We start from the raw sequence: 15,217 nt of genomic DNA, 5'->3' as shown, positions 1-15,217 counted from the left end.
TCATCTTGCATTACCAGCTGTAGGTATGAACAAGCTGACTGCAGGAATTTGTTTGTTTAACAAGATTACAAATAGTAGTGTTTATCAGACTTCGAATCTTTGTAAATTTACTCAATCTAAAATTAATTTTGAATTCTTAAAGAGCTTTGAATATGTTACCAAAGGACAATGTGAATGAAAGAGGCTTAAGTAGAAGAAATCAGGATTTGCACCAGAAGATTTTAAGAGATCTAGGAAAAAAAAAATATTTTTGAATATATTACCAAGCAGGGACTACAGGAAGATCCAGAAAGCTTTCCATTGTACCAAATTCTACAATCCTGACTTCAACCAATCTCCCTGGCTTTATTGGCAGTATTTATGTATGGCAGTCATATCATCAACAATATCTATACATTTCTGTGGATATTAGTGATGGCTTTCTCTCACCTACCTTTAGCCACATATGATAAGTGCCAGTTCATACAATCTATCTTTTTTCTTTGAATGTAGAAGCAATCTAGACAATGCCTAACACTGAGACAGCTGCCAACAGGTTAGATGAATTCTACCCTCACTACTAAAATGCATTTAATTATATTACCAGAGGGCTCTTTAAAAAAGTCAACTTTAAAATCACTATTAACCTTTAAACCATGACATAAATTTCTTTCATAGAGGACTTTTTACCTGTCTTCATAGGCATGCCTATAGATTTCAGAAAAAGAAACTAACAGAAACACACAAGTAGCTGCAAATCAACCTAAGCTTCAATTCTGGTCTTGCCATTGAACCTTTGATAGAACTGGCTGGTTCAGGTATCAACTATTGTATTCTAAAATATTAATACATATACTACACCAATTGTGTGTTTCTCTTTATTTTACTTTAATACCAGTCTGATGGTTTTCTATGAATGGGTGTTTAATAAGAGGCACCAGAATGTAATTACATGAACAATCATTGCTTTAATTAAAGAACACTGGCTACATAATGCTATTTAGCTCTTGTTTTTCTCCCCACTTCTATAAAATGATTAACTAGCTTTAGAGTTCCTAACAGTTAAGAGGCTTAATGTAGGGGTTTATGCTGGAATAGATTATATCATTTTATAAGGTGAACAGAAGGAAGTTCTGAAGTTTTCTGTTACAATAGAAAGTGGTTTTAAAGCAAAAAGATTTCTTTCTAAAATTAGATACCTCACAGTTATTCTTAGAGGAGACGTGTATATTAAAGAAACTCTGTCCTTACTAATCACAGCAATGAACACCATAATTAGAAGGACGTCACTGGAGAAGAGTCATAACCAAAGATACTTGCTATTATTCAGGATTGAGGCACGTTTACCAAATGGTAGCACCCGTACCAACTGCTAAAACTCATTCCATTTTTCAACAAAAGAACAAGGTGGGAAGGAAATACCATCTCAAAAACTCATTAATCATTTTATCAGACATTTGGTAGTGCAGGATGCAGTTCAGATTCTGAATAATACTTCAACAATGTAACGACATCCTTTATTCAGCAATGGAAGGATTTGAGGAAAATACTTGAGATAGATTTTTCAGATATGATACAGTAGGTGAAAGGGAATTGATCCACTACAGAGGGGTCAAGAGGTGAAAAAGGACAATGTGAACTAAGGAGGCTTGAGTAGAAGAAATCAGGATTTGCACCAAAAGACTTAAGAGAGCTAGCAATGGAAAAAGACCTTCAAACATTTATGTTTCACATTATAGACCAAAGAATTGTAATCCTTCTTAAACCAGGGCAAAGGCAAGGGAAATTAGATGGACCTCACAGCCTCCTGGTTATGTTGTTCGAAGCTTCTGACACAAAAGCTGTCAGTTCACTTCAAAGATGAACTTCAAATTATTCATAGATACACTCTTTGTTACTGTCTCAGAGAGCAAGACATCTAATTGCATGGTCTACAAAAATCTAGATAGAGGGAAGGAATTCAGCCGTACACTTTCACCTTGGGCTGTTCACTTCATCACAGCTGATTTATGAATTTGACAATGACTGGCCAATAAATACTTTTAAAACAACCATTACTGCTTGCGGTTGTGGGGTAGAAAAAATGAAACCGAGACAGTATGCCAGCATGGACGTGTTTGTGACTGAAGAAACAGAGTTCATCTTTCTGAGACATGCAAAGCTTGTGCCAAAAATCAACAAGACAACCAAGGCTGGTTATAGCCATTTAGAAAGAACAAGGACTTCCTAGAGAAGAGGAAGATTTTATCCAGAAATTGAAGTTTCCTGCTTTTGACGATATAGAATTCATATCTCCTGCACTGACGACCACCAGGAAAAAGAGGATGGATGTTTCCATTTACCAAAACCACACAACGGACATTGCCAAGTTTCATTATGTTAGAAACAGGAGTACCAAGAATAATAAATTCCTGGATTACACTGAGTTAAGTTAAATATATTATGCAAAGAACTTCTAACAATTAACCAACAATGGTCTAAAAAGCATCAAAGGCCAGACAGTATTTAATCACAAGCTGAAATAACCAGAGAGAGAAAAATCACAACATTCCAAACTCATTGCATTAAATGACCTTTCCTAGGTTTTGTTCAAAATCCTCCGTCAGACCATGAGGTTTTTAAGACGGGTCAGTAATATCTATTCTAGCTATGCTTTTAACTAAATGGATAGCTAAAAAAACCTTTGCATAATCTTACTCTTGCAGTTGGTGTTGATCCCTCATTGTTCTACTATTCCTTCTCCTAGTCTCCCTTCCCTACATTTATACGTTCTTTACATATACACATTACATGTAGCTTTATTATATGAAGATCCAGACCTATATTATATGAAGAGAAATCTGAAGACAGTTCTCTCTCTTTTGTTCTCCTGAGAACCTCCTAGAAAACTTTTCTTGCTAATAATGGATAATAATATAGAGTTGTTATGTTTCCATCAACAGTGCTGGTATGGTCAATACTTATTGGCTAGAGAGCAGAGTGAGCCTCTGCAGCATTCCTAGAAATGAACATTCAATTTAAGTTGCGTCCCAGATCCTCATCTATTGACTCTCTAATGTTGAATAAATTATCTTCTCTCTGTGCCTTGTTTTGTCAAATTTCAGACCATGAAATTAAGAGGTGTGCAAGCTTTACAGAGGTGTTCCATAAATGTGCTTTTTATTATACTTATTTCTATTATGCAGCAAACTGGAAAGATAACCCCCTTTGGCCAATAAAAAGAGGACTACATTTCATGACTAGAATGAATACAAGAGAACAGTCATATAAATAATTTGTAATATTTTAGACTTACATCTGATTTGCTAAAAGTTGAAATGTGTATTTCAATTATATGGAAAGCTAATACAAACAATTGCAGCAAACAGCTAAAAAGTGCATCTAAGCATTATAGCTTTAACTGATCATTTGTACTTTCATAGTTAAGTCTTTTAAACTATATTTATAATGGATATTTGTAGCGTTGAATTTATAAGGAAATCAAAGTATGTTCATGTCAGAGTCTCAGCCCTTTTTAACAGGGCCCAGATTGGATGTGTGACAAAACTGTGATTTTGCTGAATGTGCCTAAGAAATGGGAGCATTAAACAGATTTCTGCAGTGACTGTGTAGGGCAGGTTCCTCACCAGTATTTTCAAGTTGAAGAAGAAACTGGAATAATTTTTAATGCAGGTGGGTTTTTTCACTGTCTGACATGGCTTTGAATTTTAAATTTCTTGATCATCAGAAAATTCTGTGTTTCAATCCTGCTAACTATCCAAGGTCATTGAAGGTTTGTAGGGTGTGATGGGGACTAAAAGCCTTTGAAACTAGACCACTGATTTAGATCCTTAGGCCTACATATCTCATATCTAGAAGGGTAAGTTTTGATGCCTATAAATACAGCTCAGACCTGCCAAGAAAAAGAAACACATCGAAGGCAGAATAAGGCATAAATACCTTCTTCACCAACTGAATCCAGGGTCACTAATATGACCGACCATTTAGTCATCCTAATTAAAACTACGACATCTTGGACCACTCCAAACCAATGACACCATCAGCTTAAACAACTAGACAGGGTAAGATAACTCTACGGGTTTTGAAGTACCCTTTTCATCTCAAAAGGATTGTTTAATGCTAAGAGCTAAGGATCATGTTGTCTGTTCAGAGCCGCCAATTTTAGCAAAAATATTCAGCTTCAATGTCAAAAAGTTCTATTGCAATATTTGTTGCCATGGATATTTCACCACAGCTGGGACATGACCAAGATTTGTAGGTGTCAAATCTCAAAATCTGCAAGTTTAAAAGTTTAATCATTTGAAGTTGTTTAAAACTGCTAAGCAATTCTATATGTATTTTTTTTATCTATTCCAATGTGTTTGAGGCAGTATCTTTATTCAAATTAGCATGTTATACAGTTAAATTTTAATGATAATACAGTATTTTTGCATTTGTGGGTTTTTTTCAGTGGAATTAATTTTGTAATGCATTTTTTGAAGACTTAGAAAGCTGGCAGAGAAATAATTTTTAGACAAGAAAGTTATATGATTCAATACCCTACTCTTGAAGTCACGATTAATTGTCCCTATCCAACCATGCATGTTGTGAAAATTTTGGTTTCACCAGCAGGGCAACAGAAAAGTAAAAAAAAAAACCCCAACAAACAAAACCCCCAAACCAAAACCAAAACAAAACCAAATCAATAGCTTAGTTAAAAGTTAGGGGAATTAAAAAAAAAATTAAAAGATGTTATTGATATTCTAAATATATATTTAAAAAAATTAAATCAAGATTGACTTTCCATAATATTGTATATCACAATATACCTTACACACAGAACCTGCACACAAGACCTATATAATTCTCCAATATCTGATTATGCATTGCCTTTTGCTGTGCTATCTGTCCCCTATCACTAATACGCCTACACTATGCACATCCCTTTGCTCTTCAGTCTCCCTTTTTTAGAACACCTAAAATGCTGCATTTTAATACAATACCCCCAAAATTGCAGGCACAATTCTAACTAGTAAAAGGCCGCAGGTACACATAAGCAAATGCTTTTATTTCATTTCAGCAATGCAGAGTGTCTATGCACAAAACTTCTCTCCTACATCTTTTTTTCATGTGTGCATTATATATATGATCGTTACATCTGATGCTAAAATTCTATGCCTGGAAACTTCAGAAGATTCCTCTTTTCTAATTGTCACTGTCAGTATACATGTCTTTGCATGAAAGGTGGGATTCTGGAGTACCTATAAAGCAAACTCATTGCTCATTACTATACTGATTATATTGCAATTTTATATAAATAGAGTTATCTTACTGATAATTGTTCTCTGCTAGATTTCTCCTAACCTTTAAACTGAAGAGAAAAGAAATCCACATTCATTTGTCTAAATGAAGTCATGTGCCAAGTGTAATTACTTCTAGAGCAGGTCATCTATGTCTAGAAAAAGTTTATTTCTTCAAAATGTTGAGATGAAATTACACTGCACTGTTGAGCCTGACTTATTAAACAGAAAGAGTCCAGAGGACAGCTAGTTGATGCAAGATATGTTCTATATTATGGACGTCAAAGTATGCGACACTGGCAAAACATTGGCTGTCCTTCTGCTCTGTAGTCAAAGAGCAAATAAAGGTATTGTTAATATGAGAAAGCAAGCTATTCACAATTTTAAATTACTCTGTTGTCAGCTTTCCCATATAATTATGTAGCCCTAGAAACTGTAAAAAAAGTAATCAAAACATTTACACAGAATTGCAGCTGTGGATTACTGGAAAAAGTTTTATCAGCAAGAATGTGGCTGAAGGATTTGAGAGAGCTTTATCTCTCTTCAAGCCAGGTCTCGTGTACGCCAAGAAGAACGGATCTCAAACTTAAGAAAACATAGGAAACCATTTTTATTATCATACTACCATATCTCTATTTTTTTTGGTAGGTATTCTAAATCATTCATCTGTTTGCATAGTTGAAGAATCCCATGCCTTCTCAAACCTGCACATTTGTCAAACTCCACAGGGTAGGATGGAAAACTTTAAATATAGTTCCCTATATTTAAAGCTAAACCACGCAAAGAAAATATGCAGTTTATTCATTTTGGTTACAAAATATATACTACATGAATAATAAGATCAAACTGCTGCACAGAAACTGTTCCTGTGGATATCAGTGAGACACGCATGTACATAACATTTGCACAAATAGATTCCTTTTTGCAAATCTGGATAATTTACATTCCCATAATTACTATGGCATCTGATTACCTGAATTTCTAAATTCTTTTCATTTCTAAGGATGCAATGGACGTGAAATTCTTCTGTCAGTTTGGTCTATTCATTTTCTGTAAACAAGATCTGCTTTCAGAGTTCCTGGATGGATGTCAAATTACCCAATAGCAGTAGAGCATGGAGTAATGCATCTACCGTGCCTACCCTGGAAGTATGCATTGATTTATTCTGCTTTGGTTTTCTTTGGTAAATTAAGATTTTGGAATGCTTTTGTTCAAGACACTGTTGACTTTTAAAATTTCTAATTACAACTAAAGCCTGAAAAAACTTCTTATGTAAGTATATACTGCTGTTGATCTTTTAACTGAATTTATTTTTAGCTTTACAGATCTGCAAGTAAGAAGTTTGCTTAAAATAAATTAACTGCTTAGCCAGTACATTGACAAGCTACTGCAACCTTATTTATGGATTAGAAAACAAAAATGAGATAGTTTTTTAGTTTAAAATGTTTGACATCTGGATAGAATTGTGAGCCGTTTTTTGTAAAGGGCAAACACAAGGTTTAGTTATAACAATACTATGGCCATGCTGACATACCGAGAGAAGCTGATGTAAGACTCCTACAAATCTCTTTCTGCAGCCATCAAAACCTGAAAATTTTAATGTACTAAACAAACAGAAAGTTTGTTAGGAATGCCTGGAATATGAATATATAGAGTTGATAAAATGACACTATGAAAGATTAATTTAAATTGGTGAATCTCTACAACTTCCCCCGGGGTGACATTTTTTTGTCCCCAGAACCTCCCTACTTTGTCAGCAATATTTAATTTAAGGGTTGAAAACAATACTTTGGTCCCAGTGGTAAGAAAAAAACTAATGTTACTTCTGGAGTTTTGCTGAAATAAACTAGTCACAACATTTATACATTTCAGCGTAGCTTGCTAGGAACAGGCCAAGGCACATCAGGAACCTCCTGAACTTGACCAGGTTTCTATGGACTTGCTAAATTTCCATGGATGTCTATTCCATGAACTTGTTTACACGTAAATTTTTGAACACATGTAAGCTTCATTATCCACAACAGGCAAAGCTACAAACTGCATTCTGATGTATTTTGAACCTGCCTTCTGCCAGTTTCATCTGTTCTTGCATCGTAAGAGCCACTGCACAATCCTGTCCACATACACTGGGCCACTCTGCACTTGACAGACCTTTCTCATACCAAATCTCCAAAATAAAGATTCCTGCCTTATTTCACCATTTATTATATGGAAGTTATTCCATACTTACACTCATGCCTTCTTCCTTTCTCTGAATCTTTCCATTTCAATCAGTTTCCAACCTCTCTGAGGTATGAGGAGCGGAACTGTATGTCGCATTTAAATATAGGCAAGGGATAGCTTTATGCAAGAACAAATGATATTGTTCTGTTTTCATTCCTTTCCAAATAATTCTTAAAAACACTTTCCTTGTTCAACTGATAATGGAGACTGAATTGTCATTTTACTGTTATTTTCATTAAATCAGCTATTACTGCACTAAGTTCTTACTCCAGAGTAGTAATAATCTATGTAGACCTACAATTTCATATGTAAAGCTATTTTATTCTCCATATGCATTTTTTTACACTAATTTAAAAATAATTTCATCTGCCATTTTGAGTCCAGTCAGTCTTGTGAAATTTTTATACATTTCTTCAACTTTCACCTTTAATACTGTGAACAATTTCGTAGTATTAGTAGGATTTCTCATCACACTGCTCACCATCTTTTCCAACTCATTTATAAGTATGTTGAATGCCACAGTCGCAGCAGAGATCCTTCCACGTTTCTGCTATGTCCAGCCTTTTAGAAACTAATTATTTATTTCTAATCTCTGTTTCTTGCCTCTTAACCAATTACTGATCCACCATTTTCATGTTCCATAGTCCACGTTCTAAGATACGATTAGTTTCCTTAGAAACTTCTAGTGAAAGACCTTGTCAAAAGTCTTTGGCAATCCAGGCAGGCTCTACCAGCTGCATCATATTTGTTGATCCCTTCAGAGAGTTTCAACAAGTTTACATGGCAGGCCATTGCTATAAAAAAGCCATATTAATTTTCCCAGGTAAATCATACACATTCAGGTGTCCCATAATTCAGTAATTACTTTATTGTAATTTCCTAGTTTTGAAAGTACACATCTACAGCATGTTAAACCCTTTTAAGAAAAATGGTATCCCATTTGCTACTCTCTAATCACCAGTCAACGAGACCCTTCTTCTAGTGGGTCCTGCAAAGGAAAATTCTGGCAGGAGAACTAACCCAGTTCTTTCTGTGACTGAAGTCATCCATGGTGAAGCAAAGGAGAAGTTAATGGACAGTTTGGGGCTCCCAGTGTTTATTTAAATGAACATTTTTTGTTTCTATTTTCAAGCAACCTTGTAACTTGTTTACTCAGAATTTTTAAAACCTATCAGTTGAGTAATTCAGAAGCAAATCAGTTATCAATTCAGTTATTTTGCAGAAATTATTTCTTGCAGTCAACAACTCCATAATACAGCTAGTAACCAAGTTGACAAGAAGCCAACAGGAGTCCTTAGAACAATGGTACTTATTCAGAAGCAGTTTAGCTCCAGAAATACAACATTTAGTCCCAAGATTAACTTGTCATTGAAATTGTGTAAACAGCACACCAACAAAAGTATACTTCTACCATCTTTTGATAAAGAAATTAAGGCTAAGATGTAACAACACTTGTTACCTGAAAAAAAGTATTGGAAAAGCAAAGGTATTGCATCCTTATTTACAAAAAACCAATCTGGTTTTATGAGTTCATGACAACACTGAAGAGTTTTTCACCATGCTAGGCCTTGACTACAAGTCTCCATTTAATCCATTTCCTTGACAAACAAGGAAGTCTCAGGCAGTTTTAATTGACTCAGAGATGTTACACTTCAGTTTCCCATATGTGCCACTCACCTCTCGACTGTCTCCCTCTTTAAATGTCTATCTTCTGGGAGAACGGGATGTCTCTGTGCTGTTTGTAGGGCTACAGCCTGCTAAACGGACGCGTGGGTGGTCACAGTTTGGGAATGGAGGACAAGGACTTACCTGCTGCTTTGGCAACATCTGCAGTTGAAATGTTTTGGAGGTTTGAGTGCACTCTGAAGGTCACAGCTGGTCCCAGCACGCTGGAAGAGATTATTAAAAAATGTAAGATTCATAATCAAGAGACATGGCGTAATATTCCTTATCAAAATAGGTTTTTAAAGAGAACCTATTAAGACACCATTTAGCCTTCTTCCTTTTGCTTCATTAGCTACATTTGCATACATTTTTATACCTCTTGTGGTTTCTTGTGTGTATCTTGTGCCTGTCTGAAAGAATTTCAATGACATTAACTAAACTTCAGAACACTCCTGTAAATACTATTCTTATTATGAAGATGGCAAAATGGAGGCACTGAAATTGTTATTCACCCAAGTACAGCATAGATCATCACTGGAATTCAGCATCCAAGGAAGATTACATATAGTTTAAAGTTTTATGTGCCTAACATCAATACAAGCTTAGTCCTGTTATCATGACTGCAAGTCAGAGGGACAATAAAGAAACTCAGAATCTTGATCATGTTCTGCAAGAACACGTGTGGCAAAAAGATTTTGGACGTATCTGATCCAATGGCTGATTTTGACCAGAACGATACCACAAAGTATTTATCTTTTAACAGCAGAGGCAATCACCTCTTTGAATAACTTATGAGGGGAAATGATTTAACTCTGTGGTGACCTTTTTGGGTGTAGCCTGATGGTCCTTTATGGCATTAAAATCTATAAGACATTTATAGAAGAAGGTACTGATTAGCCAGATGAAGAATGGCAGAATAAAGTATTCAGGGTTTCACAAAAAATTTTCATTGTGCATTTTTAAAGAAAAATAAATCCATATATGTAATGTTGCATTCATTGTCCACCCATTCCAATAATATCCAATTAACATCCACAAATAACATCCACATCTGATGAAAGGAATAAAGAAATTTCAGTTCTGATATCCTTAAAACTATACTAAAGTACATATATATATATATGAAAAACATAAGAAAAATACACACACATACAAATATAGTAAATGTATTTTTGAAGGAAATTTCCAGGTAACAAAAGACTGTAGAAACTATAACGTAATAATTTACAGGGGAGAAGAGCACGAGGGCTCAACAAAGACAAAAATTGGCACTATTATAAAAGTTTACTTACATGCTATGTATTGTGTGACTTCCTAAGCTTTTATTATTCATATAATCAGTGAAAAGAATTATATTTAAACTATGAATAACAACCCTGCTTAAAAGGGGATGTACATTGGTTGGAACTGTACATGTAATGTGCTTTGACCTCCTATACCTATGGCTTATGAGAGAATGAAGTCTGAAAAATTGCTGCATAAAAGAAATAACTTGAAAAATATTGTTGTTGCAGGGCTTGAAATGAAGTATTAAATTATTCTTCTACTAACTTGTCAATATTTTACATTCATACAACGGAGAGCACTTAATGAAGTGTGCTTAATTGTATCACATATATCCTAGACAGAAATACCTTTAAACTTTTTCCATTTCAGGAAAAAAAATATTACTAATGCTAAGACTTTGCTTCGAGGTCATAAAGGGAATCAGAGTAAGACTAAGAAGCTTCCTTTCAATCTTTTACTAGCAAAGCAGGCATGTGCACATTTTATTTTGGAGTTAACAGGAACTGTCATTAATCAATCATTTTTCTCTAAATACTCTTTGGGGGGGGGGGGAGTGGAGAAAAAGAAAACAGAGAGATTTTGTTGCTAAAGGACACTCCAGATGCCAACTCATTAACGTACAAGAAATATATTTTAATAATGTTAGGTAATTATAAAGCATTTATCAGCATAATTTAAACAATATTTTAGGTTATAATACTCAACAATTCCAAAGTATGTTTTATTTGAGATAACTGCTTTACAAAAATTCAGGCCATTCCCCAATTCTGTCACTAACGCTGAGATAATCAACCATAAAAGGCACCTGGGAGTTTCATAATACCATACACTGAATATAACTAATCTTGCACTGTCCTTCCTGCATTGCCAGTCTAAGAGAAATGATGATTCGTCTCTTGCTGCTCAGACATTTACAGCGTAATTAGCAGTCTGCTTTAAATAAAAGCAGGCACCAACCCAGTACACAGCTGTCCCATGACCAGGACAGGGTGAAAAAAACAACTTTAAATATTTGCCCCAAATCTACACTGCATATTCCATTACAGCCAAGAACCTGGAACCAAGGCAAACTTTCAAGCGCAGAGTAGTTACACTTCAGCTTTATCAGCAAAGACAGAAAGCTTCCTCCCCTCCTTCCCTTGCCTGAGTTTTTTTGCTTCTGTCTCTGGCCCAGAGCTCACTCCCCCTTCAGTTGTCCCCCTACCCTACTCACTGCAGCTATGCACTTAATGGAATCATTAAAATCACATAGCTAGAAACTGGATCATTTCAGTGATCGAGCCCAGGCAGTGAAAGGCAGAGATTTCAGGGGAGTGAAAGCTGGCAGGAACCATCACACTATTCTCTAGTGACTCCACCTGGATAATCCAGGAACACGACAGGATCCGAGTCATGCCCATGTACGCGTTGCCTCAAGCACTGTCACTTCTCCTCACCGCTGCCAAGAATATGTAGAGAAATAAAGAGCAAAAAAACAGGGTGGGAAGAAAATTTCTTGCGCAAGTGGGATGATATTGGGTTAACACCATTCTTTTGCAGGAAAGAAGAAATCTCAGAATCATTTACAATAGCCGCTCACATATTGCTATGTGGGATATTGTTTTTCTCTACTGTAGCAACTGAATGCTTGAACGTAAGGCATCACCCGAGCAGCATGTAAGCACAGCTTCAGTATGGATATTTACAAAATACAGAAAATAAAGCAGCCCTTGTCACAACTTTTTGCACATTGGCATTCTGTTGTTTATTTAAAAGCAAACAAAAGACCTTGAGATTACTTGGTCAAAATTGCATTTCTGCTCAACGTTTTGGGAACTGACTGCTTCAGGAGCTCATAAAATGAGATTTTTCTCATGGGGGGCTTCTGGCAAAAGCACTCAATAAATAAACATTTCAATAACAATAGATGCCCTTTGGGGAATTCCTCGCTGTTCATTATGTGTTGGACGAGAACATTTAAACAAAACCAGTAATTATTTGAGTGCAAAATATTTTTAAGACTTTTTAGCATGAGGGCAACCGGCCTGAGAAAAGGTTCTAAGATGTATAAAATGCACCCCTGACACTCCCTAACCAGGAACTTTAAATTAGATAGAAGAGACTGCTTTTTCGTGCGGCTGTCAAACCCTCTGAAGCCTAGCTAATATTAACAGCAATTGTCTTTACATCACTCTAAATATGGAGGCTCACTGAAGTGCACATGATTGTTTATGACCTGATGAATTGCAAACAAACCATTCACAGAGATGAGGGAGGGTGCTGCCGGTTAGCAGAGGCATCCCTCCTGGCTGGCAGGTTACATCGCACCAGCACTCAGCCAGCTGTGTAGGCGAAAGCAATCAGAAATGTAAACCACAATGTCCAGGCTGAAACATCATCTACATCTAAGACAGACATGCATCTGCTGCACCCAAGATTAAAAATGCTAGGTAAGAGCACTTTTTATCTAGAAAGACAATATTTTTTGTCTTTCTTCCTCCCAAGCTGTGTGCTACTACAATTAACCTCTGTACATTTGTGGCTGACTCAGTTCTGACATAAGTGAACATACACCCACCTAAATAAGAGAAGGCTGTGAGTTTTAGAAGGCATCCAGACTATACTATTATAATCGCACTTATAATTTCTTTCTAATATTTTCTTATGATTTTTTTTTTTAATAAAGGTAAGCAGGTCTGGCTTTAAGGTTAATAAACGGTGACTTCTCCCCACGCAAAATGTAATGTCTGTTGCAATGACCTGCTAAATTTACTACTTGAAATTTACTGACTAATTACCCCCTCTGTTGGCTGTCACAACTTCTGCTTTTTTTTTAATTTCAATAATGTTGCCTTCAGCCATAATAGTTTTTTTTTTTTTAACAAAGACATTCAAAGCATATTGCAAATTGTCACCCTTATGTGCCGTTGTCTTATATTCTGTTTACTAGAGATGAAATAATTACAGTGTTTATACCAAAATGACTTGAAGGTTGATTGCTGATTTAATAATATCCCCTCCCCTTGGGTTTATATTTCCCCTCAGAAGGTGGGAGGGTGCAAAACATGCACAGAAACAAACAATATTCTTTGTGTAAAATAGAAGTATTTCCTTTCATTAATTGTTTTACTGAATAACAACATTCTTATTATATTTTTCCTGTCAACAAATGAATGATCTGAATAAACAGAGCTATACCATGATCAATATGGCAAGGTCCATATCACTTTCCAGCTGTAGGTTATAATTATATTTATGAATGACAGGATTTAAATCTCCATAAATTATGTACCAAGCTTTGCATGCCTGTTCTTCTCCCTCATGTGTGTATACTTTAGTATTACAATATCATACAAAGGTTTACTGTGAAATACAGTCACAGTCTATCATACCCCCTAGTGGAAAAGGATTTGAGAAACAAGTGCCAACATGGTTATGCGTATTCTTGAAGATGAGGCATAGAGTTGATGCCAGATGGAAATGAGTTGAGGTTGCACTGCATTTTAAAAAAAATACAGGCAAAGTGCAATTTCTCAAGATTGGAGGAAGATGAGGAGATTAGGATTGGGTATTTCCAACATTAAACATTCTCTTAATGACCCTATTTCGTAAAACAGAGCTTGCCTTAATAAAGCTTAGATTTGAAATTAGAGTCACTACTTGTCTATATGTTCATTTCAAAATCCTTTAATCTCTGGAGGTTAAGAAAAGCAATTAGTAACGCTCCAGAGGATTGTGCAAAGTAAATTTTATAGCAGCGAAGGTAATTGTCTCAGGAAATGTTTGGTGGGGTTGAACTAATGACTTGCAATGTGTACACATTTCTGGGCTTACTGTGTTTAGGAATTTGAAGCTTATGTCCATTGTTTACATTGCACTGAAGCCTCCTTTTCACCTTCTCAATTTTGGAAAAATTAAAATGCTCATACTGTTGTAAATGTGTTATATATTATATACATGGGTATATAAATATACTTATGTCAAATCAAATTAATGGGAAAAAGCACGTGATTAAAAGAGGCATTTTTGTAATACAGTATGTTTATATGACATGATTTACAGAACAAAGCAAAGGCAGAAAATTGCAGCTGGTCATTGTCATATAATTCATAAATGGATTAAGAAGTGTATACTGGCTATTTTGTTCTCTTTCTGTTACTCAGACCAGCTGTAAATCCATTGACCACTTGATTCAGGTTTCACCAACATTTTTGACCAGAAATTTTGACTAAAATTTATTTTGTGAAACATTGTGTCATACTCTATTTATATTACATAAGCAAGTACCTGACTAAACTTCAAAGATTCAGGAAATCTGTGAAGGATGTATTGTGCTGACCTACTACAAAATAACTTACCTGAACTGTTAAGTAGAGAATATTGATCATCACCCAGACTTAATACCAAGAAGCCTCACATCTTTCACTCTTTAATATCTTTACTGTTCAAAGATTTGCTTCATTTTGCACCTGAACTAAACAAATGTCAATGTACGGCTGCATGTATTCTCACATTTCTATTGACATATATGTACTTACAACCAGTGATCAATTAAAAAATCTTTTTCCATTTTAGCAAATGGAGCTTCTTGAGCCCTTCTCCAGAAACTCTTAATGTGCTCCTTAAACTGCAGAATGACACACAGTGTTCCACAACATGCTGCAACACAGCCGAAAATATATTATCTATTCATATTTATATCCTTTATATACACTAAGCATGAACTGCTTGTTTGCAACATTGTCTACAGAAATGCGGTCCTGTACTTGCAGAATCATAGAATCATAGAATGGTTTGGGTTGGAA

At 35.4% G+C, this 15,217-nt stretch overlaps 1 protein-coding gene across 1 annotated transcript in view; it reads right to left on the bottom strand.

The window, feature by feature from the left end:
- PTPRN2 (protein tyrosine phosphatase, receptor type, N polypeptide 2) overlaps positions 1–15,217 on the bottom strand; it is a 523,716-nt gene that overhangs the window by 345,611 nt on the left and 162,888 nt on the right. The window contains exon 10 of the mRNA XM_010563027.1: positions 9,291–9,370. Coding sequence (XP_010561329.1) covers positions 9,291–9,370 — 80 coding nt within the window. The remainder of the gene's footprint in view (positions 1–9,290; positions 9,371–15,217) is intronic.

This window comes from Haliaeetus leucocephalus, unplaced genomic scaffold (assembly GCF_000737465.1).
Source record: "Haliaeetus leucocephalus isolate CR32 unplaced genomic scaffold, Haliaeetus_leucocephalus-4.0 Scaffold0, whole genome shotgun sequence".
Taxonomy (NCBI): Eukaryota; Metazoa; Chordata; class Aves; order Accipitriformes; family Accipitridae; genus Haliaeetus; species Haliaeetus leucocephalus.
Note: the sequence above shows the minus strand (reverse complement) of the source record. Positions and strands in the feature narration are given on the sequence as shown.